Raw genomic sequence first — 26405 nt, forward strand, 5'->3', positions numbered from 1 at the left:
TTATGGAAAATGTGTTTTGCGACGGGCTGACGGTGCTAAAACAGATGCAAACGGTCGATGCGTTCGGCGGCATGCATATGCAGCGGGGGCATCCATCTTTGGCCATTTCATCTCAATGGCCCTTTAAAATGGCCTGCTGACATTGTTCTGATGATATTAATAAAAGAGAGTGAAGTGAAGAGCACCACGGCGGGCGAAGGTGGCCATAAATATTAATAGAGTAGAACTGCGAGGAGCTTGCAGTATAAGTGGCCTCTTTATTATTTTTTTGGGCTCTCCCGTGATTTATCATCATTCCTGAAACGAGACGCATTTCTGGTGTACGGAGAAAGTGTGATGCCCGCAGTGATGTTACACGCATGTACCGTCACTTTACACGGGAGAGAGGGAGGGGTGGAGGAAGATGGGGAAGGGAAACGGTTTGAAAAAAGGTTGGCTTATTTAACAAAGTGCCAAAGATTTCATACGACTTTATTTTCAGCTAATGACCGTAAATGAGACAGTGTGGTTTATTAGATCATAAAATTGTTCATTCATCCGCTCAGGCTTGAAAGAAAACGTACGATTGGCTGACGAGCATGTAGTGTGCACGCATCTCTCACACATCCACATACACGTCTAGCAACATGAATCCAACATACCAAAAATTATTTTAAACTAACTATAACTAAACTATATATTTATATATATAAATTTGTAATAATATATAAACTATGCTTGAATACTATCGTAGTTAATTTCTAAAAACATACTTGTACCTTGGTAAAACATTTAATAAAATAAATACAATTTAATTTAACAGTTAAATAAAAACAAAAAATAATAAATATAATTGCATTTAATTTAACACAGTTAAATAATAAAATAAAATAAATAAATAAAATTCAATAAAATTCAACTTAACAGTTAAATAAAGTAACAAATCAACAAATAAAAATAATTGCCATAATATGTACCCAAATATAGTAACAAATATTGCTGGCACTCCAAGGTACAAATCATATCATGTAACCTCATAACTTGTATTTTTAGAAATACTATGATACTTTCATATGCACCATATTATTGTCTCACTCCATATATGTGCTGTTTTATGCTATGACATTGTGCCCCTACAGCAATCATCTATTATTTATGTCAAATTGCTTTATGTCTAGGTCTGTCATTGATCGAAACCGCATAGATGTGCAAGAGCTTCACTGCCGTGTGTTGAATGCAGGGCCATGCTGCAGTTTCTGTGTGTGTGTGTGTGTGTGTGTGTGTCTGAGCGTGTGTTTAATGGTCCAGGACTGAGTAGTGTCCGAACGAACTCTGTCCAAGATCGACTCCCTCATCGTTTCATGGTAATGCTGACCGAGGGAGAAATAGACCAACACTTTGTGTAATAGCTGTGCTGCCTATGCATATGATTACACACTGAATCATCGCATACATCTATTTTCAGCAGGGCCGGTCATAAGCCACTATATTTCACATAATATTCTTGGACCTCCTGAGATCTCTCAGCAATGGAGCTCTGATGTGGAATCAGATAATGCCACTTATGCACTTCTGGCTTCATATTAAAAAGCTAAACAGATCCAAAATCAGACTGAAGGTATTTAAAAAGGTCATGTCATGAAAAGTCAAATCCACCTCCATCTTTCAGGGTTCTACGCAAATGAGCGATTCCAATGTTAGGAAAGTTTATTTTTAATAAGGTATTTTAACTGTTCACGTGAAACAGCGGTGTATTGTCTCAAGATGATAAGTTTATGAATCTGTCACTAAGTCTGCAAAGAGCCAATTACATTGTACAATAAGCACGGATACCTAATTCAACTGCAAAAAAGTTAGCTAATAATATAAAAGAATTTCAAATAGTTCTTAAATAATTCATATATTACAAATAGGAAATAATTTGCACAAAATCATTGTTTACAAGTAATTCTTAACTGTATCAACACGTGTATTTTTTTTTCAAGAAGACCTGACTAAAGAACTTTAAAATTCGCAGAAAATGTGAAATTGAGAAAATCTTTGTACATAAACTGGACATAATAATCTTTTAATACAATTGTTTTTAAGAAAAAAGTAAAAAAAGAGGGACTACATGATAAATTGACCACCAAATAATAACAATAATAATAAAAAAGATAATTAAATAAAGGTACGACCCTTTAAAGATGAACCAGAAATTGCTATTAAAAAAGGGCTGATGCATGTCAGCTTATGGAATATTACTATGAATATTTCAGTACTTTTATGTTTAAGGATTTCAAAGAGACTCTTTTTAATATCGATTTATGGTGCTGCAACATTCTATTTTACGGCTGAAAAGAAAACCCACAACGCATCAGTTTCTGGTTCCATATTCCAAAGAGCGACTTCACAGCCTATACAATTCTGATATGAAGACGTAGCATAAACCATAAATCGTTTACCTGTTTCTGTTGCCCTCTGTAATCCAAGCCAAACGACCTTAAGCACTGACATTATAATGTGTTCTCAGTAATGTTGCAGTTGTGTGGATTTTGTAAGATTACAGAAAAGACCTGGCAACCTCTGTGCTTTAAGCTAAATCCTCTATACGGTTGGTTGTGTAGGTGTCTTGGCGTGGGAGTAATCACCCTTTGCCTTCATGAACATAACATATTAGCTTAACGGTGTAGTGCGGCACACGAGGCAGGGTTGTGACAGTATTAAAGAGGAATAATTACCAGCTAGCCCGGATTGCGGCATAAAGTGTCATTTGAAGCCACTCTCTGAGCGAATGAAGTGCCCTTTTCACTGTAATTGTTGCACCATGGGACATATGCTAATGCTATTTATGAGAAGGTGATCTAACAGGCAACGGGATTCGCTGTAGAAATTAAACTTATTTTAATATGGTAATGTAGTGACATTTGAACCGCCCTTAAATTTCCCGGCACAAATCACTGCAGATTTTTCTAACATTTAACAGCGACAATGCACAAAAACAAGCAATTAAAAACAAGAGAGAGAATGCAGAAAACAGCACATTTAACACAGGCCACACCGATAGCGAGCAAAAGCGTAATACTTTCACAACTAACACCAACAACCACTATTGCTCTGTTCCAAAACCTAGTACACTGCCTGCGGAGACAGCCTTGTAAGGCGTCACAGAACCTCAACAGATGCTGCCTTATTAGATCCCATGCTTTTAAACCGACCCTTGATGTATCCTTCACCTTGGAAGTTTTCTTCTATCGTCAATTTCGGTCCTATATTATCCCACATTGGTAATGCTTTGCATGTATACTGCAATACAACGATTTTTACTATTCAGTATAACAGTTTATGACGTATAAGGTCTATATAAAGACCCTATAGAAAGGTCTATACAAATGCATGCATCTGTGTAGATTTACAAATGAATAATAATTCAGATTTTTCTTGCATCATCAAATTTTTTAATTCCTTTATTTGAACTGTGCTTATGATGCAAATTAGTTGTATACTGCAATACAACAAATTACCATTATCATGGTGTATACCTTTATAGTTTTGGTTCCTTGACACTGTCCACTCTTCCTTGCTTAGTTGGAGACACTTAACGTTTAGCGATTAACATTGATTTGATTACAAACCTCCTATTGAATCTGAGCTGATCTAGACAACAATGTCTCTGCATTCAATAATGAAATGTGTTGATTGAAAACCTTGCCATTATACATTACTGACGGTCCAACTTGATACCGTTCAGTGCTTTGACACAATAAGTATTGTTAAAAGTAATGTCAATAAATATAAAAAAATATATAAAAATAAAGATTGATAATGTATTGCATGATAAATTCTCTTGCATTTCATATTATGTATTTATATATGAGTTTTTTATTTATTTATTTATAGTTTATAGTCCGTTGTTTTAGACAGCAGGTGGCAAAAGCAGTAGGCAGCAAGACAGCTCACTAGGTTTGGGAACGGAGCTTATATTAATCACTAATACAAACAAATCAAGATGATAGTTTCCGTGCATGTGCCAAGTTGTGAATGACAAAAACCAACTAAAAAATATTTTAATAAACAATGAAAAGCATATAACATGACACAAATGGGATCAAATAAAAGAAAATGGTGTGCGAATGGGCTCAGGATGCGTACTGTGGCTAGAATTAAACATACAATACCCCACACTTAGAGTTCTCCAGGTGTGGATTTCTCTAGCGGACGTAGCCCAGAGGAGGAGAAATAAAAGACAGGGTATGAGTCTAGAGGTTAAGTAACACGCACTTACTCACTCACACACACTCACACACACACACACACACACACACACACACACACACTAACATCACCTTTTCATACTTCACAGCATATAATACAGCATCTCAGGGTTTCCTGTGTGGTAGGCCAAACTGTGAGTGTATGTACTGCGCTGCATGCAACTCATTGAGCTTTGACTCTAGCTGAAATGGAGAAGCTTGAGTGAGCGGGTGAGATGGAAATGTTACACTGTCCCATGCCTCACATAGAAAAGATTCAGCACGGTATACATCGGTATACATTTTTAGCTGGGTTATTTAACTTAAAAGTGCACTATAGCCAGTATACATATGACATTATCCTGTGAGAATAGTCAAGGACATGTCTGTTTTCAAATTTCATGATATCACCCTAAACTCATAAGTAATAAAGACCATTCGAGAGCATTAAGATTTTTTTATTTTTTAAGATGTCAATTAAGCAAAATTTCCATCCAATTTCCATTACAGTAATGCAGAGAAAATATTTATATCTATAAATATAAATAACCAAATTAAATAAATAAAAAATGCTAATGATATGATTTTTATTTTTTTAAATACTTTGATTTTAAAATTAAAATAATGTGACCTAGACATGTCCTTAACCATTCTTCTAAGACAAATCCTACAAGTTTTAAGAAAAAAAAAGACCTTTGTGTTTAGGTATCCACACTGAAATCTCCTGTGGATCAATGCAAGAAGGCCACAATTCCACTTTTAAGAGATATGCGAGCCATCCATTATTAATTAAAATCTATCCTAGGCTTGGACAAAGACGCCTGAGGGGACATTTTATTACCAAGAGGTAAAACATCAATTTGCCATTAGACTCAGCTTGTCCACTCCATTCATCCTTGTATTATTAGTTTAAAAATGAAGTCCATCTCTCCTGCCTTTAAAAAAAAACATGCTTTACACAAGCTCTGAGAGATAAAAAAGCATAGCTTATGAGCTTTCAAGCATTTTTGATGCCACAGAAATAATTCATGGTGACTGAAAGACATGTAAAACGCTGCAATTCATGAGACATCATCGCCTGACTTAAGTGCTGGTGTCAGTGGCTAAAATATGAATGATCAAAAAGTTGAGGGATAAGCAATTTTGCCTTTTCTTGTCCGTGTGTAACTGGAGTGCAGACATCTACAATCATCGCAAATTGAATTCCTGAGTACTCTGATGCTTAAAATGAAACTGTTCCAAACCCTACTGAGCTGCTTCCCTAAACAGCTGAATATTTACTCAAAATTCAACAGTATACTTGAAAGGAAATGTGTGCTACCTGTATGTACTGATATGGCTGACATGGATAATATTGTTTGTGGTAGTCGCAAAATAAACAACTATCCACTAAGTTGTGTGTCTTTCAGAACAGAAATGAGAATGTCTTTAAATTGTAATTTATCTTCTAAATTTGAAGATGGATAACAGGATGAACATTTAATTAATGATATTTGAACCTTATATTATTGTTATAATATTATTAATAATATTTATTTATATTATTTATTTTATAAAAATAGCTGACTTTAAAAAAAACTAAAAATCTATCTATCAATCAACCAATCAATCAATCAATCAATAAATTGCCTTTATTTATATATAACGCTTTTAACAATACAGATTGCATCAAAGTAAACACTATTTTTAATTTTTTAGACAGATTTTGCGTGTTGTTTTGGCAAAAGGTTTGTAGTACTTAAAGAGAAAACAGATAAAATATGATTGAAAGTATGATTGTTGAACTAAACAGCAGCCAGATAACAAAACAACAAAACTCAATTCAATTCCATTCAAATTCACATTCATACACTGACAATTTATATCTAATTTAAATCAAACTTTGCGCAATACCGCATTGTATTCTAGTCTTTCGTGGAAAGGTAGAACTAGTTTTAGAAGGTACTAAAAATTTCCAATATACGCATGCAGTATGTATTTTTGTATTTCTTGGTGTTTGGAATTGCTAACTCAGCAACATAAACATAACTGAATCTCTCTTAAAAGGCAGCCACCTACAGCATATAGATAGCAGACAGAGAAGCAGCTCACTATGGTTGGAAACACAACACAATAGTATGGCGCTGTCTAAATGCATGCATTATAGCTGGAAAGTTTTCAAACCAAACGCAGTCTGATCTATTTGTGTGAATCCAGACTTGAGGAACTCTTGTATTTGCATATAACTTCTGCCGCTATGACTCCCACACATCAGAAAAAATGACAAAAAAGCACAAGCTATTATTGTAATATTCAAGTTCTTGTCTTCTGAATAGCACAAGTGCCCTTCCTCCATCGACTGTGGAAGATGAACACCTACTAAGGCCATTCATGGCTAACCTTTTGATTCCCGCTCTTTTAATAGCGAGATCTATCATTAAGTTTCAATTCACGCTGCTCCAGACAGTGATGCATTAACAATGGTGCTGTCAAGCTTTCCTTTACAATTCATGGTAATTAGAGCTTATTGATTTAGCTGGTGGTTTTAACCACTATTGTATTTCTGACTGTGGCTTGTATGGGGAATGCGTCGTTCGCTCTAAGGTCCAGGTTATCACCTTGCCCTTCTGAACAATCAAACGGGTTAAAAAACTAATTAAACATTCCTAGATTTAGGTTCATAGCCGTTAAGATGTGGTCAACTTAATCAGCTATTTGAGGAAAGTAGCATGAGTGCGAATCTTAACTATGCCATGAAGAACAGGAATAGTGCTTCACACTGGGGCTCAAGTGTGATCTATGGTATTCACCTAATGTTACGCAATGTGCAAATTATTAAATTACTTTCAAGGAACTTCTTAAAAGAAGCCATTCATGTTTTTATGTGCTTAAAATACTTTTTCTTGTAGTGGTTTAATTTGCAGAGATTGAATAAATAAAGAAAGAAGCAGCACACATGTCGAAAATGATTGCATCCCCTGATGGTGCATTTAGTTTTAGCACTTTAATTATTCAAATCAAGTAATTGTTTAAGAACGGTTTCTCGTCACGTTCTGAGTGCTTGGTTTTGATAGGTGCTGTCCCATTCTGACATAATTTACTAGGACTTATAACTTTATATACAGTACACTTAAACTGGTTCTTTGCAATGCAGAAAGTGTGCTTTAACTGCAATGTGCATCTGGATATGTGCCTAGTCATAATGCTCTTCTCGGTCATTTGATGAATTACTGCTGTCATGACCACTAGAAAATCTACAAAAACATTTTAGCATAGAATTCCCTTTACCTCCAGGTTTCTGTGGTCAATAAAAGCACAATGTTAATTGGGTCAGACAAACAGTCCCAATGTTTGTGAAGCATACAGAAAAAGAAAAGAAAACCATGTGACTTGCTTCTAAAATGAGCATACTATATGAATGTAGTGTACAATATTTAATACAACCAATGGCCTATATAATGTCAATAAATTATGAATATTTAAATTTGAAAATTAAGAACAATATAAAAAGAAATGCATACAACACACATTCATTAATGCATACTGCAAACAGTTTCATTAAAGATTTCCTATAAGACCAATATGTTAATGTCACGTTATTCAATTGATTCCTGTAAAATCAGACAAGCATATAACATGCATACACCTATTTCACACAATATTTAAAATAAATTCAATCAAATTTTTAAAAACACAAAAAGCTTCTTAATACAATTCTAAGGCCAACACAATCCCGATGTAGTTTAAATGAATTTAATAATGCAAGTTCTAAAATTAAATGAGCTTATATCACACTTTTACTAAAATACTTTTAAATCCGAAACAGTTTATTATTAAACTTCTATAAGACTGCAAGATTTTGTAACAAGAGAACCACCACTTACGCAAATGCAGGAATTATGGATGATATATCGCTGTCTCTGATAGGGTCTTAACCCCATCCCTTCTACCTCAAAAACTCTATTTAAAGGGTTCAAGCATTATACGGCAGGTCAGACAAACACCCCCGTAGACTCAATAAACCGTTACAGACAGAGGAAAGATCTACGAGGAGCGAGAGCAGGGTGTGTGAGTGTCTGTGTGTGGCAGGGACGGCAGAGACACTATGAGAAGAGGTGGGCTCTTGTAAGGCATAATGACATGAGGAGGTGTGTTGGGGGGTGGGCGGTAAAGTTGGTGAGAGGAAGTGATGTAATGAAAGAAAGCCAGTGTGCATGTTTCACCAGGAGACACAAAAGCTGATTATGTCAAAAGCAATGCTAACTAACGCCCTCAAATTCCTCCGAAAAGAAAAGTGCCTCAGCTACTGTACATTCAAATGCACACATAAATTCTATTATTGGCTATAATATTCGACTAAGTGTGTGTATGTGTGTTTTTGTAAGCAGTACCTGCGTTTGAAGGTGAGGAGAACGCCCAGCAGAATGATGACGAACATGAGGATTCCCGCAATGACGCCTGCCATCTTTACAGTGCTGTCCACCTGTTTTTCAGGCTCTATGTCATTGGAATTCTGGGTAGATGCACCTTTAAAGCAACAAGTACATCACAAAAAAGAGAGAGGGCCTTTAACTAAGACAAGAGCTGTCGAGAAAGGCTCTACGGTGACACACACAAACCAAAGAAACGCAAGAATCAAATGAAAACACAAACGAGCGCATCTCACGTTCACACGCTTTCATACAACCGGTCCAAACACAGAAAATGGAAGACACACACGCATTCAAAATCAAATGAATAAAATGCATTTAAATTCAGACAAAACAAATGCACAAGTGACACTGATCATTACTGTGTGGCGGGTTTATGGCAGAGGGGAATCGTTTATTGAATGGTATTAATTAACAGGCAACAGACAAAAAAAAAAAGACCTTAAGGAGCTTTTCAAATACTGGATCGCTGTGGTGAAATGAAACACTTTAGGGCCTTTGGATTCTGGGTTAGAGAATGCAAAAAAAAAACCCAAAAGACAATTCAACGCAAGGAATGCAGGCATGAAATATGGATACAAGAAACAAAAAGAGGATGAAGGCAGAGATTCATGCAGATGTATGTGTGTCTTTGTGGTGCATACTTGCATGCACGGCATCTTGCGGGACGTTTTGTTGACAATAAATTGTTATTGTAATATCTGTATAAAATCTGTACGACCATGCATGACTTTTGGAAAATACTGTTCAGATTAGCGTGGCTCCACACCAAACGGCTCATCTACCTTCATCAGGCATGTAATTCTACTGTGAAATTGCCATTATTTCTATGAAAGAACATCAGCTGTTTGTTGTTGTCGTATTTCACTGTTGAAAAGATCATAATCATCTTTGCAGTTTATTTTCAAAGTCTGAGCTAAATGAAACATATTTCGCCATATAATGATCTACATCAATTGGATGTGAAAGTGGATTGCCTTCAAAAACATATAGATATAAATAAATAGTTGCATAATAAACGCACAGATACACAAACCTTAGGAAAGCATGTAATCCAATGATTGAACAATTATGTTATATTTACCTCCGCTTCGCCTTTAAGAGAATGTTTTAACCTGCCAGTGTGACATCTTTAACAATCTGTTGCATATTAACGCATTGATCTCTCTATGTGGGCGGTTTGCTTTCATGTACGCTCAATAATTTGATTTATTTATTTTCCTCAAACCGTACAGTTCTTTTAAGCAAGAGAAAGCATTCGACGTTAAACATACAGACATTTCTGGAACTGTACATTTAAGAGCTAAACCTAAGTCTGTTTTTCAGTTCAAAAATGTAAATATACATACACACCATAAAGTTGAACGGTCCCCACTTTATATAGGCCTTAACTACTATGTACTTATATTTAAATGAATCATTTAGTACAATGCACTTATTGTGCACATTGTGTTTTTACATCGTATTCATAAAAAAACCTGCATGTAATTACACCTGTAATTACACTGTTGACCCATAACTTACACCTTAACCTGCCCTTAAACCTACCCATACCACCAAACCTGTCCCTAACCTTACCGCATCCAGCAATACAATATAATCACAATAAGTACATTGTACTTACATCAAAAAATAAGTACAAAGTACATAACCACTTAATATAAAGTGGGACCAAAGATACTTTGTATATGTGCTGAACAGTGATTTCCAACGATGTCAGTGATCAGAAGCTATTCATTTGCTATGGGTTTGCGATCTAAGCTTAAAGACATCAGAGACTGGACTTTTGAAATCATTCACAACTTTAGTTTCTTTTGACCTTTAAAAAGAACACTGAGACAATCTCTGCTAACCTTGCTAGTCTTTGGAGTGTTTTCCAGCGAAACGCATTTTGGCTCCATCTAAAGCTGTCAGAAAGTGAAGGGAGCGCTATGGATGTTCTATGTGGATGGACTATGTGTTCTCCTTTGACTCTATCAACGTAGTAACTGAACTCCACGTCCACCAGCCTGCTCTGATCTGATTGGGTTCAACAGTTCATGATTCACACACACAAACACACTCACATACACACACTTATTCCATAAAAGGGTTCTTTCAGCCTATTTTCTGATATCATCCTCCAAGACAGCACTCTTCATGACAACACAATATTAATCTTGACCAACCAATTGACTCATTTTACTGACTCTCTAGAACACAAAAACACTTCTCATAGAGCTAAGACATGACCATCTAAGACATGACCAGATTAATTTTTAGTATGTTAAAATTTACTGGTACAAAAATGACCAGTTTTACCTGTTTTTAATTAAAAGCCCTCTGTAAAGAAAATGTCTCCCTTCTACTACTATTTGAAGAACTCACAAATAAAAGGTTCTCCACTGGCTTCTACTGTTCCATAAAAAACATTAAAATTCATAATTAATTATTTGGAATTATTTGGTTATACTTCACTGAAAGATTCTTTGAAGAACCGAAAAAAGGTTCTTCTATGGCATGAACGCACTTTCTTTGTTTACATTTTAAAAATGATTCTTTAGATTTTTTTAAAAATGTACTTTAGACTAATAAAAATGATTATTTTAAGAATGTTCACTGAAAGGTTCTTTGAAGCAAATTGCAGCTTTAAATATTGTTTTTACACCAGTTAATTTCATAAGTACCACCCACAATCTAATAAAATGGTGAGTCTAAGTATATAATTTTGAGAATAATATTGGTTCTAATGACTCTCCCGCTCATATGAATCATAAGGATCTTAGCAATCATGGGTCAGTGCTCTTTTAAGATCTCTGATATTTTTTGTTTACCATAAAATTTTATGTAAAATACAGAAAAACAATCTGCTCTTGATTACAGAAGCACTGTACATTTCCCTTCACCCACGAGCACTGCTTGTATGCCCAACAAAATATGCGAGTATGCAAATCCTTTTATTTTGAGGGGGTAAAATTAAGTATCAAAGAGGAATTATTATCAAAGCCCATCATATTAAAATTTAATCCCTATCATATATGGGGGGGCGTTGGAGTGGGTGAGTTTTGCCATTTTAATTGCTGGCATTTTGTGATACTCTGTGTGGTTCTGTTAGCGTGTGAAACGGTACTTTTGTATAACTTTATTTAAAGCAGGTCTGTAGGCCGAGGGATTATGCAAAGGTTTATGGGGGTGCATATCGCTTTTGACATCTCTATTGCCATTGTTCTGCATCTGACAGGATTACAGATGCGTTGTTGGATGCATCTAACAGGATTATAATCTCAAATGGACTGGGATTAAGACCAGGCAGCCATATAAACATGATTTAAAAAAAAGCATCCCCCTTCAGCAAATACAAAGGTTAATGGGTGGATTTCAAATGCATTTACTTCAAAATCCTTTTGTTTCTAATTCGCAAGTGTATTTGGGGTTATATTTAAGCATTGTTGGTCTTAAGCATTTTTTCAACTCCAAATGGGAGCATTGAGAAACAATCGACAATTGATTTCGAGCTCAAAGTGTACATGCATAATGCATGATGTCTTTAGTTTCTTCTTTCACTTGTTATTGGAGCCGTTGGGATAATGCAGTAAACGTAACTGCATAGTGAATATTACTAGCCCAAAAAAGTGTCTTTCTTTATAATAATCCCCACTATACATGGCTTTCATGCATATTTAAGTTTCGAGTGTCAAATACTTTCTGGGGCCACAGTACATGCTAATTCAACTATGTTCAAATTATGATCCTTATAACTGCATGTCAAAATGTGTATTTAAAATTTAAGTGACGACAGCTTTAATCTGCATAATTCGGGTGATTAGACATTGTATCGGTTCACCAGCTGGCTAAAAGTCAGCTATCTCCTGTGCAAAGTAGATATCCAGCAAGAGCCTTTAGAAATGTGAGATATTTTAGTGCAAGCAATTTGTAATTTCAGTCAGGGCAATTGAACACATTGTATATGGTTGTAGAGTGAAATGGAGAAGCGCGGACCTTACTGCACTGGAACTAAAGAGCTGACACCTGTGTGTGCGTGTGAGTGTGTGTGTGTGTGAGTGTGTGTGTGTTTGCATTAGAGCTTGATCTGATTAGAACAGCAAAGTCCTTCAATATACCACATGAATATTCGGAATTAATTAAGGAAATTATGAACTTAGAATAAACAAGTATATCAATTGATAATACGAGCATACGATAAACAAATATAACAATGAAGTATTCTTCCCATTATAATTAAACACAATTAAGTACTCTTAATTATTCCACACACATTGCATATATTCACAGGAATACATATCTAGAATACACACAAACATACACATGCTGGCAAACACACTCACATGCACGCACACACACACACACACACACACACACACACACACAGGTTAGGCTGGCAGGGTCAGAGTGTATGACTGGGGTCATGTTAGGTGAAGCGGTCACTTGCACATGTAAGGGGTGGAGTGTTGCGGGTAATATATGTTGCATATATTTGGCGTTCACATTTTGCTCAGAAACCTATTAAGCTCTACTTTAAAACATTTTTATGCATATCAACAAGTAAACAAGTAATTGAGTTATGGTCTGGGTGAAACAAAAATTGAATTATTTCACTCCAGAACAACATAAAGGTTATAGAGCAAAATTCTAGGTGGCCTTAACTACCAAGCACCTACTTGTTAATAACTAGTAATAATGCACTTGTTATGGTATTGTATTGCAAAACACTTTTTTCTGCAACTGAGCTGTGATACGGTTAAGGTTAGGGCCAGGTTTGGTGGTAAGGGTAGGTTAAGGTGTAAGTGATGGGTCAAATAAGTTATATATAAGTGCAATGTAAAAATGTGTATGCACAAAATAAGTGCATTGTGTCAAACGATGTACATTTAAATGTAAGTACATAGTAGTTAAGGCCACCTAATATAAAGTAGGACCGCATGTATACATAAATACATACAGATTTTCCCCCACAATTAACAACAGATAATTTAAAGCAAGATTGTGTAATTTTTAAGTAGGCAATTTTCTGTACAAGAGAACAACTGATATTAATTATGGATTCCATTTTTCAGAGCATAACAAGGTCATGAGCAAAACTATCATAGAGAGGGGATATCTGTAGTTTTTAAACATGAAATATTAATAATAATATGATCATTTAAGACATGTGGGCGGCACTGTACATTCTCGGGGTCCCAAATTACAATAGTGTCAATGGAGTCAATGAGAACCAGCTAGACTTTTTAGTGAACCAGACATGCAAAAAATGCATTATGGAGGGAAGCAGAATAAAGGAACAAGATTTAAAAAAAAGAAGACTGAATTTAAAAAAAATAGGGAAGGAAACAACAGCTGAAGAAATGTGGATGGGTGGAAAGAACAAAGAAGAAAGAAAAGTTTGACTATGGTATAATATTCACCTTCACTGGGAATGACAAGTATGTAGGGCGTGGTATTTTGTCCCCTACCTATTACCACTAACACAAGGTTTTACGTTCCAGGCCGGCATGCATGAGAGAAAAGAAGGAAAGAAAAAATAGTCTAAAGAATTATGCTTTCAACTCAATCATCTGAGCTTCCTTTGAGCGAGTAACACTTGGCTGGAAAGGAAACTGAAATGTGTAGGATACAACAGGTAGGCTATTTCACACGGGAAAATAATATTACTCCAGGATCATCTAGTGGAACTGACAAAGCATAAATTTTATAAATAGAAATTTTTCATATTAATGCAAAAATTTTACAAGTTGAGGCCTTATGTTGCTTTGAAAAACTGTTCTATTCTGAGTCTTCAATTGAATATATATATATATATATATATATATATATATATATATATATATATATATATATATATATATATATATATATATATATATATATAAATACGGGGGGAATGCACTAAGCCTGAATTGTGTCTGTCGTCATTTATATGCATTTGCATTGTTTTATCAACTGATTTATTAAACAATTATGCAAATTAGGTACCTGTACTAATCACACTGCATTTTCTACCTCCTCAATCAAAACACCTAAAAGAAATAGTTCAACCAAAAATGAGAATTTGCTTGAAGTGTAAACACACTTTTTTCAGATTTTTGGACACTGTAGAGTATCCATTGATGATTACTGGAATGCTACATATCTCCAAATTTATACCAACAAACCAACAAAGAGAGCATCTGTATCACGGATGACAGGTAAATTTTCATTTTTGGGTGAACTATTCCTTGAATCACCTATTTCAAATACATAAACTGCACTGTTTGATCACTAAAAAATATATCTCAACAGTATTTCAGCACATAGAGCTGGGTTTTATGAACAAGGCATGACCTTAAAGCAGTCTAGTGCAAATTGAGAAAAGACATGTTTGCATTCAAATGAATGGCAATTAAATATAGTGCAGCACTATAACATTCTCATTAAACTAGTTTGCAGGTGGTGAGTGAATACCATGTGCAAAAAAATCACAAAAAGCGTTTAGTGAATTCACCCCGTAATCTAAAAGCTATTAAAAACACCAACATTAAAAATACAAGGGAAGGTTGAAACTCTCAAATGTCTGCATCCAAGGCATCACAAAGTGTAAAGCATGTGTTTCTAAAGCAGAAACACAAAAGTAATTGGTTTTTACAATCATAATAAGAACCCAACTCAGGACGGATCTATCTGGGATATGAAAGGAAAACAGGCCATGACCAAAAGAAAAGAAAAAAAGCCTGACATGGAGCAAAATAAAATGAGTTCAGCAAAACAAACAAACAAACAGGTGTGTGCAGAAGCAAGCTTATTGAATAAGATGGAGAAAAAGCCAAAAAGAAAGAAAACTGGAAAAGAAAGAATGGGGAAGGGAAAAAAATATGATGAGTCTGTAGCACTGCATGGCTATAGTGTCTCTTTATCTGCGATGTCCATTAAATAATAGAAAGTCTCTTGTGATTGTTCTGTTCCTGGAAGTGATTATGTAAAAGGGTCTTTTTACGGAGAGAAGGGGAAATGAAATGGAGCAAAAGAAACTGAACAGAATTGTTGGCCAGAGGCAGATAATCATGCAGGTAAAATAAAATGGGATTTCAGATTTTTCAATGAAACCAGGATCACTAATCTCAGTCTGATGCAACTGAGTTTGTCTGAATGTGCAACTTAAAAGGCTTCGTCCTTTTTTTTTTTTTTTTTTGTTTGTACCTCATCATGTTTAGCAATGGGTTCCACTATTCCACTATAAAATCAAAGATCTATTAAGAGTACAGAGGAAATAACATTTCTAATATTACATCTGCTTAATTTCAACCAAAACATAATTTCATGAAATTTGATTGACTGTGTTGGGCTACAGGGGGCTTAAATTGGACAAAAAATTTTTTCAAAGCAAGTCTCATCTGAATATACAAAGGAACAGGCAAATAAATAATGAATAAATCAATAGTAATCAATAATAAAATGCTTCATTCATACAAGCTAAAAAAAATAAGTGAAACAATTCTCATACCTTTGGTAGCTAGTCGCACACAGTTGATTTTGGTTTCCTGGAAGAGGAGAGGAAAGTTTGTGTTTTAATTAAACGTCAAAATGGCACTGTATTGAGGAACATTGTTTTTGTCAAGCTACAGTGATCTCAGTAATTGCAACACAATGAAGTGCGGGTTCTTTTCATCATGAGGTGCATGACATTAAGAAACAGTTAATTATATAACAACATTTCCAATGATAGTGAATGATTCCCAAATGCAATGCTAAGGCCAAAACAGACAGACCTAACAATATAGTTCAGTTTACCTGTGCAGGTAAAATCACTGCAGCTAAGCTAAATGAAAGCATTTAAGGTAATAAAACTTGACCTGAATAAAAAATGGTCTGATTTGGTCCTTTAAAACCCAATGTAGTCATGTTGTATAAACAATAATAATTTAATATTCTTTTCTATTCTATTCAAAAGCATTCATGGCTGCCTTTGGAATGCCAGTTATGATGATAAAAATCTCACTTGCATCCTCCGAATGGCACGTGTGGTGTGACAGGTGTTAATTAGTCGGCAGATTTGGGTGTGAAGTCTGCATGGAAGTTAAGAGCTCTGAGACAGGAAGCCAGATGCTACCATGTGTTTCTGTGAGCGGGTTTACAACAGTCGCTTGTTTTGATTAGATCTGCTGTCCTTGCGTGCCTCATCTCAGCAGGCATGTAATGTCTGCACATCACAGGCCTTGAAAGGTTTTGCTAATAGCAACGTTTCTTTTAGGTTATATTTTATAACAGCTGTATTATACATTTGAAAACAGTGTCAGAAGTGCATGGTTCAATCTCAGTATAGCAAAGATTTATGTCTTCTGCGCTATTTTTACTGTTTAACTACTTCAGTCATGGTAGTCGTGGAAAATATTAAACTGTTAAAAACAACAAAGCAATGCAAGAATGGAAAGATAAAAATCCTTTAATTATTTATTCAAATCTAAATACAACCTGAGAGGCTTCCTTCAGTCCATAGAAAGTCCAGATTAGAAAACATAGGAAATCCTAAAAGGTTTCATAAAAATCCTCAAGAATCACACAGTTTTGTCCAAGTCTTGTACGACATTTGCTTCATATGATAAACTGATTTATTTTATGTGTTTATTCATATATAGACACACACATAGAGGCATCACGTGTGGTAAACAGAAACTTCAAATGTGCTCTCTATTTATGTGTCGATCAATGTTTAGATTCAAAATAAAAGCCTAAATTAAACCTGTTCATCACAGCAATAATATCTCTTCAGATTTGGATCATTTGGATTCGTTTTGCAACACCTGGACTTTCAGTGGAGGTACAGGAAGCTCTCAGAAGTCTTATGACTTTGGAACAACATGACAGTGAGAAAACCATAACAGAATTTTCATTTTTGGGTGGAATATCTCTTTAAGTTGCACTCGCATCCACACCTGGGTATGTGCACAGTCCCAGAGTGCGCTTCTACCCTAACAAGTGCACTACAAGTTGCATTAGATAAAATCATCTGCTGAACGACAGCCTAGAACTAAATAAACCCTACAAATGTTCTAAAAAACACTGTTCCCTCTTCTTTTTTTTGCTTTATTTTAGCACCACTCAACACCACTTTGCTGTATGCTGCATAAATCATTCAAATTAATCTGCCAACTGATTCTTTACAAGTTCAGAATGTTGCTACCCAGAGACGTGACAACACAGACAAAAAAAATGTTAACATGATAAATACATGTTTTTTTTTTTTTATTAGAAAGTTAGAATAAAAGTTGATATAGCCAGTAAGCACAATAACTTTATAACTGTATTCTGGGTGATTGCTTGGTGGTTTGGCACAGACCCAAGTCAAAAGTCTAAAGTATGGAGTCTATGATATTCTGACTCCTAGATATGACCCGAGCAACTATGGGATGCGTCCTCCGGCAGGTGGAAAATTGTGGAAGTCAGGTTTCACTTTATATTGTTAGTGCATTTTAGACATTCTACTAACTTGATACTTTGTAACTGCATGTCAACTAATTCTCATTAATGTGTAACAACTTGTCTAACTCTCAGTGTAGACTGTTAGGTTTAGGGTTAGTAGAATACGTTTTCTCATGGTATGTTGCGGATCCATCAAAACAAGATATTAAGCAAACCTACTAATACTCTAATGACTGCTAGTTGACGCATAGTTGAAAAGTTCAAAATGTTAAAAGAATGTCTAAAGTGGACTATCAAAATAAAGCGTTACCCTTAGAGAAGCAAAAGCACACCTCTACTCAACAAGATGGATAATTCGAGGTATTATTTGCATGTGGGATGGCTAGAGGTTTTATTAAATGACTGACCCTAACGGCAGTAATGAAGCTCTTATTAGCAAACACCACTAATAAATCAATCAGACAATGCATTTGAAGAAGCAATAAAGGCAGTCGCTCCCCTAGCATTTATTTTATATCTCACTATGCCTTTATCAGCAGCACTCTTCAGAAATATTAAAAATCCACTTGGCAACACTTCATTGCACATATCAATTTGGTTCACGGCAATCAAAACCCATACGAGTCGCTCAAATTCATCCAATGCTGATGAACGCAAACACAACAACGCCCTCGACACTCTTGACACTGAAAAATTAACCGTCAATGCAGTGGAAAAGGGCAGCCACTAACATGTGACCTCGCTGTCACTGACGGTTTGTCCCATCTGATTGTGGCATTGAAGCAGGGGGTGGATTGACACAGCGAGGCAGAGAGGGGTCCATATGTGAGCAGACCATCTGTCTGTCACAGACTGCTATCGGACATGCAGGGTCAAACACTGCTGGCCACTGTAAAAGTGGGTGAAAATAATATTGTTCGTTTTATGCAGACTTTCCATGCAGATGAATGAAGGGAGGCATACAAGCTACAGAAACAGGGAGGGGGTTAAAAAGAGGCTACTAATTAAAAACTACTATTTTAATAAACTTTTTTTTTTTTTTTGGTGGCCATACTGTTCTAGAAGTACCTTAAAATATTAAGTAAATATATGAAATATGAATAAGGTTCTTAGGTACCATAGTAAGACATCGCTTATGAAAAACGTACTATGGTGGTACAATGGTACAATGATGTTATCAGAAGGTACACTAATGTTTAAAAGTTTAAGGTAAGCAATACTTAAAAAAAATACAAATAAAATAAATAAATCATGCATTATTAATATACGTTTTTAAATTATTATTATTTAGAATTTTCACAGAACCACAGAATTGTTTTCACAAAAATATTAAATTATTAACAAATAATATTACAACAAAAATAATACTGTTATAGTAATAATTACTGTTATAGTATTCCTGATCAAATAACGGTAGCCTTGGTGTAGCCTTTTATTTATTTATTTTTTAATTTCTTGTTTTTATTGTTGACTATTTTACTTGTAAGTGTTCCCTAATCTAAGTGCTACCAGGATTTTCCGATTACTCTATGGTACACCTCCAGTGCTTTTTGTTAGAGAAAAGGGTTAGAGGATGGAGCTGAGGGCTGGTACTTTGTTTCTGAGTGCAGTCGGAGCGCTGGGACTTGGGGAATGGAATAATAGGAGGGGGTCTCGGCTGATGGGAAACATCCCTACAGGAAGTGACAGCTGAGCTATACTGTCTGCCCCTCCAGTAATTCACTGACAGACTGTCAAAGGCTTTTTGCGATGACCGCATAATGACAGAGAGAGGAAGACGGAGAAAGATGGAGACAAAGGTATGAAAAAGAAGAAATCTTTGCTGCTCAGGAAAAAACTAGGAAAGAGTCTTCATCTAAACATCAAAGTTAGTTATTCTGATCCTTAGCAGACTGCATATGAATACTGGAAAAAAAAAAAAAAAAGTCTGTGCAATAATATTACAGTGACGTGGCTCGTTGTCGAGGTGTTATGAGGCTATGTTTGCTATGCTGGTTAGGATGTTCCAAAACAAACCAAAAGAAAGAAATGGAAAGCAAAAATAAGCTAATAAGTCCAACCGACTGCAATTTACTAAACTTGAGTGACAGGTTTTCATTGATGTGTTTAAAAAGAACACGGGACTCTTATGACAAATGCCTAATGGTTAGCCAGGAAGTTAAAGGATATGGATTTCATGTCAGAGTTCAGCTTTTTGATATGCCTGCTAGAGTTAATCCATATGACAGCAGATTTACAGTCAATACGGTTTCTAGTTGGTCACTCACTCAAATCTGAAGCATGTTATGGATTAGTTAGCCATTACGGCAGTTATCTTCACGAGCCTGCAGCAAATTTTGCTGATGACAAAAGCTTTAACCTAGGAACACATATCAAAGTATTAACTAGGTCGGTTTGTACGAGCACATTGATTTCTGCAAAGTTTGGGCCTCTAGAATGAACAAATAAACATAAGTGATTCTGGACCACAAAACCAGTCGTGTGTCAATTTTTCAATATTTACACATCATCCGAAAGCTGTATGGAATAAATAAGCTTTCTATTGATGTATGATTTGTTAGGATCGGACAATATTTGGCTGAAATACAACCATTTGAACATCTGGAATCTGAGGGTGCAAAAAAATTAAAATACTCAGAAAAACACCTTTAAAGTTGTCCAAATTTCTTAGAAATGCATATTACCAATCAAAATAAGCTTATTATAGTTATGGTAGGAAATGTACAAAATATCTTCATGGAACAAGATCTTTACCTAACCTCCTAATGATTTTTGGCATAATTTTTTTGGGGGGGGTAATTTTGGACCATACAGTGTATTTCTGGCTATTGCTACAAATATACCCTAGCGACTGGTGGCCCAGGTTCACAGATTCATGATGAAACTCGTATTTATTTGTCATAATCAGCTTTTGCATGTCACACAAACAAGCTGATCAAAAGCATTATTTCCTAGGAGATGAACAAAACTCTCAAAATTTTAACTGCGTTTACCCAGTTTCTACAGGGTTTTAAACAGATTGTGAAATAGATGCTTATAATTATATGTATTATGAACGCAGGTATGAATGATTACAACAACCTCCCGAGGCAATCATCTACACATTAGGGGCTCGGGAGGAAAAAGGCTCTGTGGAAAATGCACAAAAGAAACGTGCGGTAAAAAAAACGACAAAAGGAAAAGTGGCATCAGCCAGTTGTCTGGAGGTATTTGAGACATCGGTGCTACTATTTCAGGAGACGTTGCTTTCAAGAGTAACACCTCTATTCTGGTGAAGTATTAACAGGAGATTTAGGCGAAAGATTCTAAAAAACAAAACAAAAAAAACTACGACACAAGCTGCTTGTGCTGTCTATAGTGTTTTCATTCATACGGAGCGCTCTGTTTTTCATAAAGAACAAAGAAAGGCATGACAGCTGACTGCAGAGTTAGGTGCAAATGAAGAAAGAAACGGCAAGAGATTCTCAAAAAACGTGTGAAAGAAGTGTGAGGTGCTTTAAAACCACTCCCGACCGCAGCGAGAGAAGTGTTTTGTCTCCAACCAAGAGTATCAATGCTATCAGACGCTGGTGAACCAAACAGAACAACAGGAAGAGGGCGATACGCTAATTAACCCGTAATTAGGGCTATTCCCATTTCATTTAATTAGCAAAAAAATCAATCATATACATGAATATATGAATACTGCAATAATTATTTCATTGAACTGACCACCTGAAAACTTTGCATTCAGTGTTTCAATGCGTCGAGGCACACGGTTTGAATAGTTCAGCAAGATTTTAGTTTTAACTGTATATACAATTGGATTGGGTTCAGATAGCTAGTAAAGTAATGCTAATAGAAGTGCATCTTGTGCTTTGGTAAAAATATAAAAAAAATCCTGACAATTTCATCAAGAAATAGTGCAGATTGTTAAATATGTCTTCTTTATTTATGTGGATTTATTAATCACTTTGTTTGGCTATTTTTTTAAATCAAGCTATAATAGCTGTATTGGTAATAGCCGCCACACTCCAACAAGTCGTGCTTTCACCTTTGACAGGTCATGACATTTAAATGCAAGCAGTTTTCTTCTAGAGTGTTTGTTCCTATTAGAACAACACCTCCGTGGAGACACAGTGCCACAAACTTGTCCTTTTACCTGCCACACACCGAAGACAGGACGTGCTTTGCGGGTTCCATTTTGTTAAAAGCTGCATGTGTCTGTTTCAATTTCTATCTAGTGTGGGTTCAGCCACTTAAACGAGCGAGTGCCTCTTCACAACTCCGTATCCATCTTTCAGAACAAAAGACGCCTGCAGCGGCAATTACTTGCTCTTTTAGCCCGAGCGTCTGTGGCCCGGTTCACAAACACACCGGAGGGACAAAAGCGAGCGGAGGAATCCTAATTTAGTTTAGAACAGTTTGAGACCACTATTCCTCTGACCGTCCCTCCCTCTCTCGCCTTCTCCGGCAAGACTGACGTGATCTAAGTCTATCAGAAGTGACCTGGTGCTATTAGCAGTGCCTGGAGAAACTCTGCGGGCAGCGGCGCTCTGAGATGTCATCGTTTATGGACTGCTGCGACGCGGCGAGATCAAGAAACAGCAGTATTTCTCTAAACTTAAAACTAAAAATTGAAGTTGATGTGTGCAAAGTCAACCGAAGAAGGACTCTTTTGGGGGGGGTGATTGGTTAATGCAGGGATAAAGAAAAAAGTTTTTAACACCCCCAAATTTACACACTTCATCTGAAAAGGCCTTTAAAAGTCATGCTGGCATTTGGACTTTATGGAAAGTGATAATGATGGCTAGCAAATTTAATGTGGACTACAGGTCCTGCTCATGCTGACATTAAGGAGCAAAGGTAGTTCATTATAGAGTATTGTGTTTTAGTTTCTGGTTTTGTTAAGCTACTTTTTACAAGTACTTGAAGACAATCACCGAATGTCTTTTTTATTAGCTTAATTAGATGGTACAAACCAAAAGAAGCTTGTGCACTTGTCTGCTCTGCGATCATTTGTTATCCAGTGCGATCACTTTCAGACATTTTAAAGTATCGCTTCAATGTCCAAATACTCTTCGGAGCCACTGTATAAAGCAGTGATATTGTTTTGTATGTCTCATGTATAAATATCATTAAGAAACTGCACAGAAAGCGTCAAATCAATAAATGATTCTGCTAATGACATCTGCTACATCAAGCCGGTTTGAATAGCTATCAATATGACAGGTAATCTCAGCACTGAATTGCATTGTGAATTTATTTGTTACTTTGCGCCGTGGAAATGAAAAAAAATCTCGAATGGCACACATTTACACCGAGCGCTCCTCGAACACACTTGGAACAAGGTAAGTTGAAAACAAATCTGAACTACCAACCTAAATCCATATTTTATGCATGAATCTCCAATCAAATTATCTGGGTCACGGTCTGAGGTTGTTTTTGAGTGCTTTTCTCCAGCCGCCTGAGACTGAGAGATTGAATTGAATCAAATCCAATCAAATCGGGAACCACATACTTCAAAACGCACAGCAATGCAGCAGGCCCAAATGGAGCCTTTACTGAGCGCATTATGCCTGCTGAAATGCCAATATGTGAAAATATATCTAAATATGCATTAACACATCTAGCTATTTCTAGGATAGCCTTATAATTTGGATGATATACAGCAGAGGTTATGTTCTGTGTAATTTTAGACTTTTTATCCTACAGCTTCTTGCTTTTATTTCCCCAGTGGTAAGACTACTCGAATGTAAAGATGACTAAAACTCTCAAAATAAATGTCAGTAAAAATAAGAGTAATTTTTTTTTCCTCCACATTTATCATTGTTTGTTATTGTCAATACTGTTTCTTATTTTAATTCCTATAATATTTTATAACAAAAATATATAAACAAATAAAAATATAAATAAGAGGAAGAAGAATGCTATTATATATAATATAATATAATATAATACTAAATATAATATGATGTGTCAGCAGTGTTTATATATATATATATATATATATATATATATATATATATATATATATATATATATTATCATGTAGTTGCAATTATGCAATTTAGTTTGAGTTCAATTTAGCAACCAATACTTAAGCATCTACCTTTATCAAGAAGATTGAACTGCTAAACGAAATAAACAGTAAACAGGATACTCACCCCATTGGCTTTGCTCAGGGCCTGAAAGTAAATGCTGTAGCTTTTTGCTGGGGACAGCGGTGCATTCCAGTAGCCATTATAAGTCTTGTTGTCTCCTATAGTAAAGGGCTGTACTACAGATAGACTAACAGGGGGGAGTTCGGCTGCGAAATAGTGAGGTGAATTCAGGATGGAGGCGTTTCTGAAACTAACAGGAACGGAGAAACACTCCAACACATCGGTGGCTCGGCGAACTTTCTGCTTCCGTTCCTCTTGAACCACCACTTGATAAGCACTAGAGGGAAAAAAAGATGAATTTAGAAACTAAATATCAAAACAAGTACCTAACAAGTCATTATTGTAGTTAGTCTCTGATTAGGCCTCAGAAAAAATCATGAAGAGGCTCAGTTCCAGTAGGTTTTCAAAACATGTTCCCATTGCATTTCATTTCCAATGTGACATAGTGATGAGGAAAACATGGCATTCAATGAGAAAAAAGTAGGATGGGAATTTGGGAATCCATTGGGAATTCTTAAAACCGCGTTTTCAACAAGCAGTGATGAATAGTGTACAATAAAACTAGTTTCATGCATTAGGAATTGTAAGCGGCGATTTTAATATTTAAGCATGCGCTTTAGCATTAGCTGCTTATGCTGCAGCCTCTTGATTTAAGAAATCTTCTGCTAGTGATGGCACATACAAAAAAGAGAGAGAGGGAGCTGTGCCCGAGGCAATTTAACGAGCCATTAAAACCATCAAGAACATCTCTTCCCGTAGCTTTCTAAGAATCACAGAAGGCCTTGTCAGCCATCAAGAATTCTCTAACGCTAACAACTAGCAGCTAAACATCTCTATTAAACTCTCTTCTCGGAATAAAAAAAAACTCTTTAAACCTGCTTGAGACCCAAAAAAACACAGCTGCTTCTCCTCTTGAGAGAAAACGATGAGGCAGGCGATGCGGTAGTGAGCCAGCAGAGGGAAATCTCTACTACGGTAATTAGCTGGAGGGGAGGTGGCGGATGTGTGCGCATGGGGCTTTTTGAAAGTGCTCATCATGGGGAAGGACTGGAGAGGGGCATGTGTGTGTTTCAGTACACCGTGAATAGATAAGGACATCTTTTGAGCTCCCTGTGCTAATAGTACTTGTTTGCAATTATGTGGTCTTACGCCAAGAACATACTTCCCAATTATGTGCAATTAGGGAAATGTATGTTTCGGCGAAAAGACGTGGCAAATTATCCTAGCCTCTAATCTGGCATCTTTCATAAAGGATAATTTCCCATGACCAAAGAGGCTTGCCTGCTTTTCTCTTTCAAACAAGCTGGATCTCCATTTCAAACTAATGGCTTTAAGTGCACACTGGATGTCGTGTGTTGTGCGTCCGATGTAACCCTGGTCGAAAGCTGCTGTAATTATAAACAATTTTCAGTTGCGAATTTTCATAAAGATGCTTATGGATTGTCAGGGTCATGTGCATTACAGAGTACACCAACAATGGAAACATTTTTCAACGTTTCTCATAAAATATATATATATTTTTTTTTTTCTTCTACGTTTATCAAAAAAATAAATAAATAAATAAAAAAAAAATATATATATATATATATATATATATATATATATATATATATATATATATATATATATATATATATATATATATATATGAAATATGAAAATAAATATGAAAATTATAATTAAATTATAACTAATATTTTTTTTTACTAAATTTGAATTTAAATTATAAACTCAAAATGCTAACAAAAAGTAGTACCTCAATGTTCACAACCAAATAATTGTCATAATTACCGATGGACTCCCATTGCACATCAACTGTGCTGTTCTTCCAAGTCAGTGTCGACTTGCAATTTCGAGAATTTGCCAAAATCTGTTGCACATTCACAGTCTGAATTTCCACACAGAGGAGGGCTCTGTTTGAGTGCCAAAACACAGCCAAATGGACCAGGATCCCCTCGAAGGCTTAGCATACAAATGATGCTTATTTGAATGACTGCATTTAAAAACCCTCAGGACCCCGAGTGAATCAACAGTAATGCACTTCTTCATTCAGACGATGCACTAGACCCCTCTTGGATGATTGGTGAGAGGAATCATGGGTAATTTGGTGTATTCTTGCCTTTTAATGTGCTTCGCATCTGTCCACGACTTTAATTATTATTTTTTTCTTTACAGCGGTCCGCGAGACATTGTTTACTATAAGCAACTTTGCAACAACCTGTCAGCTAACTCTCATTCACAGCATGTTCAAC

At 35.8% G+C, this 26405-nt stretch overlaps 1 protein-coding gene across 15 annotated transcripts in view; it reads right to left on the minus strand.

The window, feature by feature from the left end:
* ptprt (protein tyrosine phosphatase receptor type T) overlaps positions 1-26405 on the minus strand; it is a 207313-nt gene that overhangs the window by 54028 nt on the left and 126880 nt on the right. For 5 of the 15 annotated variants that reach the window (XM_043242190.1, XM_043242191.1, XM_043242184.1 and 2 more), the window contains exons 12-15: positions 24157-24430; positions 16095-16131; positions 14023-14079; positions 8582-8717 (exon numbers count right to left, since the gene is read on the minus strand). In XM_043242190.1, the coding sequence (XP_043098125.1) occupies positions 8582-8717; positions 14023-14079; positions 16095-16131; positions 24157-24430 (504 nt within the window). Of the gene's footprint in view, positions 1-4136; positions 4170-8581; positions 8718-14022; positions 14080-16094; positions 16132-24156; positions 24431-26405 lie in introns of all 15 variants that reach the window. The other 10 variants (XM_043242177.1, XM_043242176.1, XM_043242182.1 and 7 more) reach the window with 4 other exon arrangements.

Source organism: Puntigrus tetrazona, chromosome 6 (assembly GCF_018831695.1).
Source record: "Puntigrus tetrazona isolate hp1 chromosome 6, ASM1883169v1, whole genome shotgun sequence".
NCBI classification, from domain to species: Eukaryota; Metazoa; Chordata; class Actinopteri; order Cypriniformes; family Cyprinidae; genus Puntigrus; species Puntigrus tetrazona.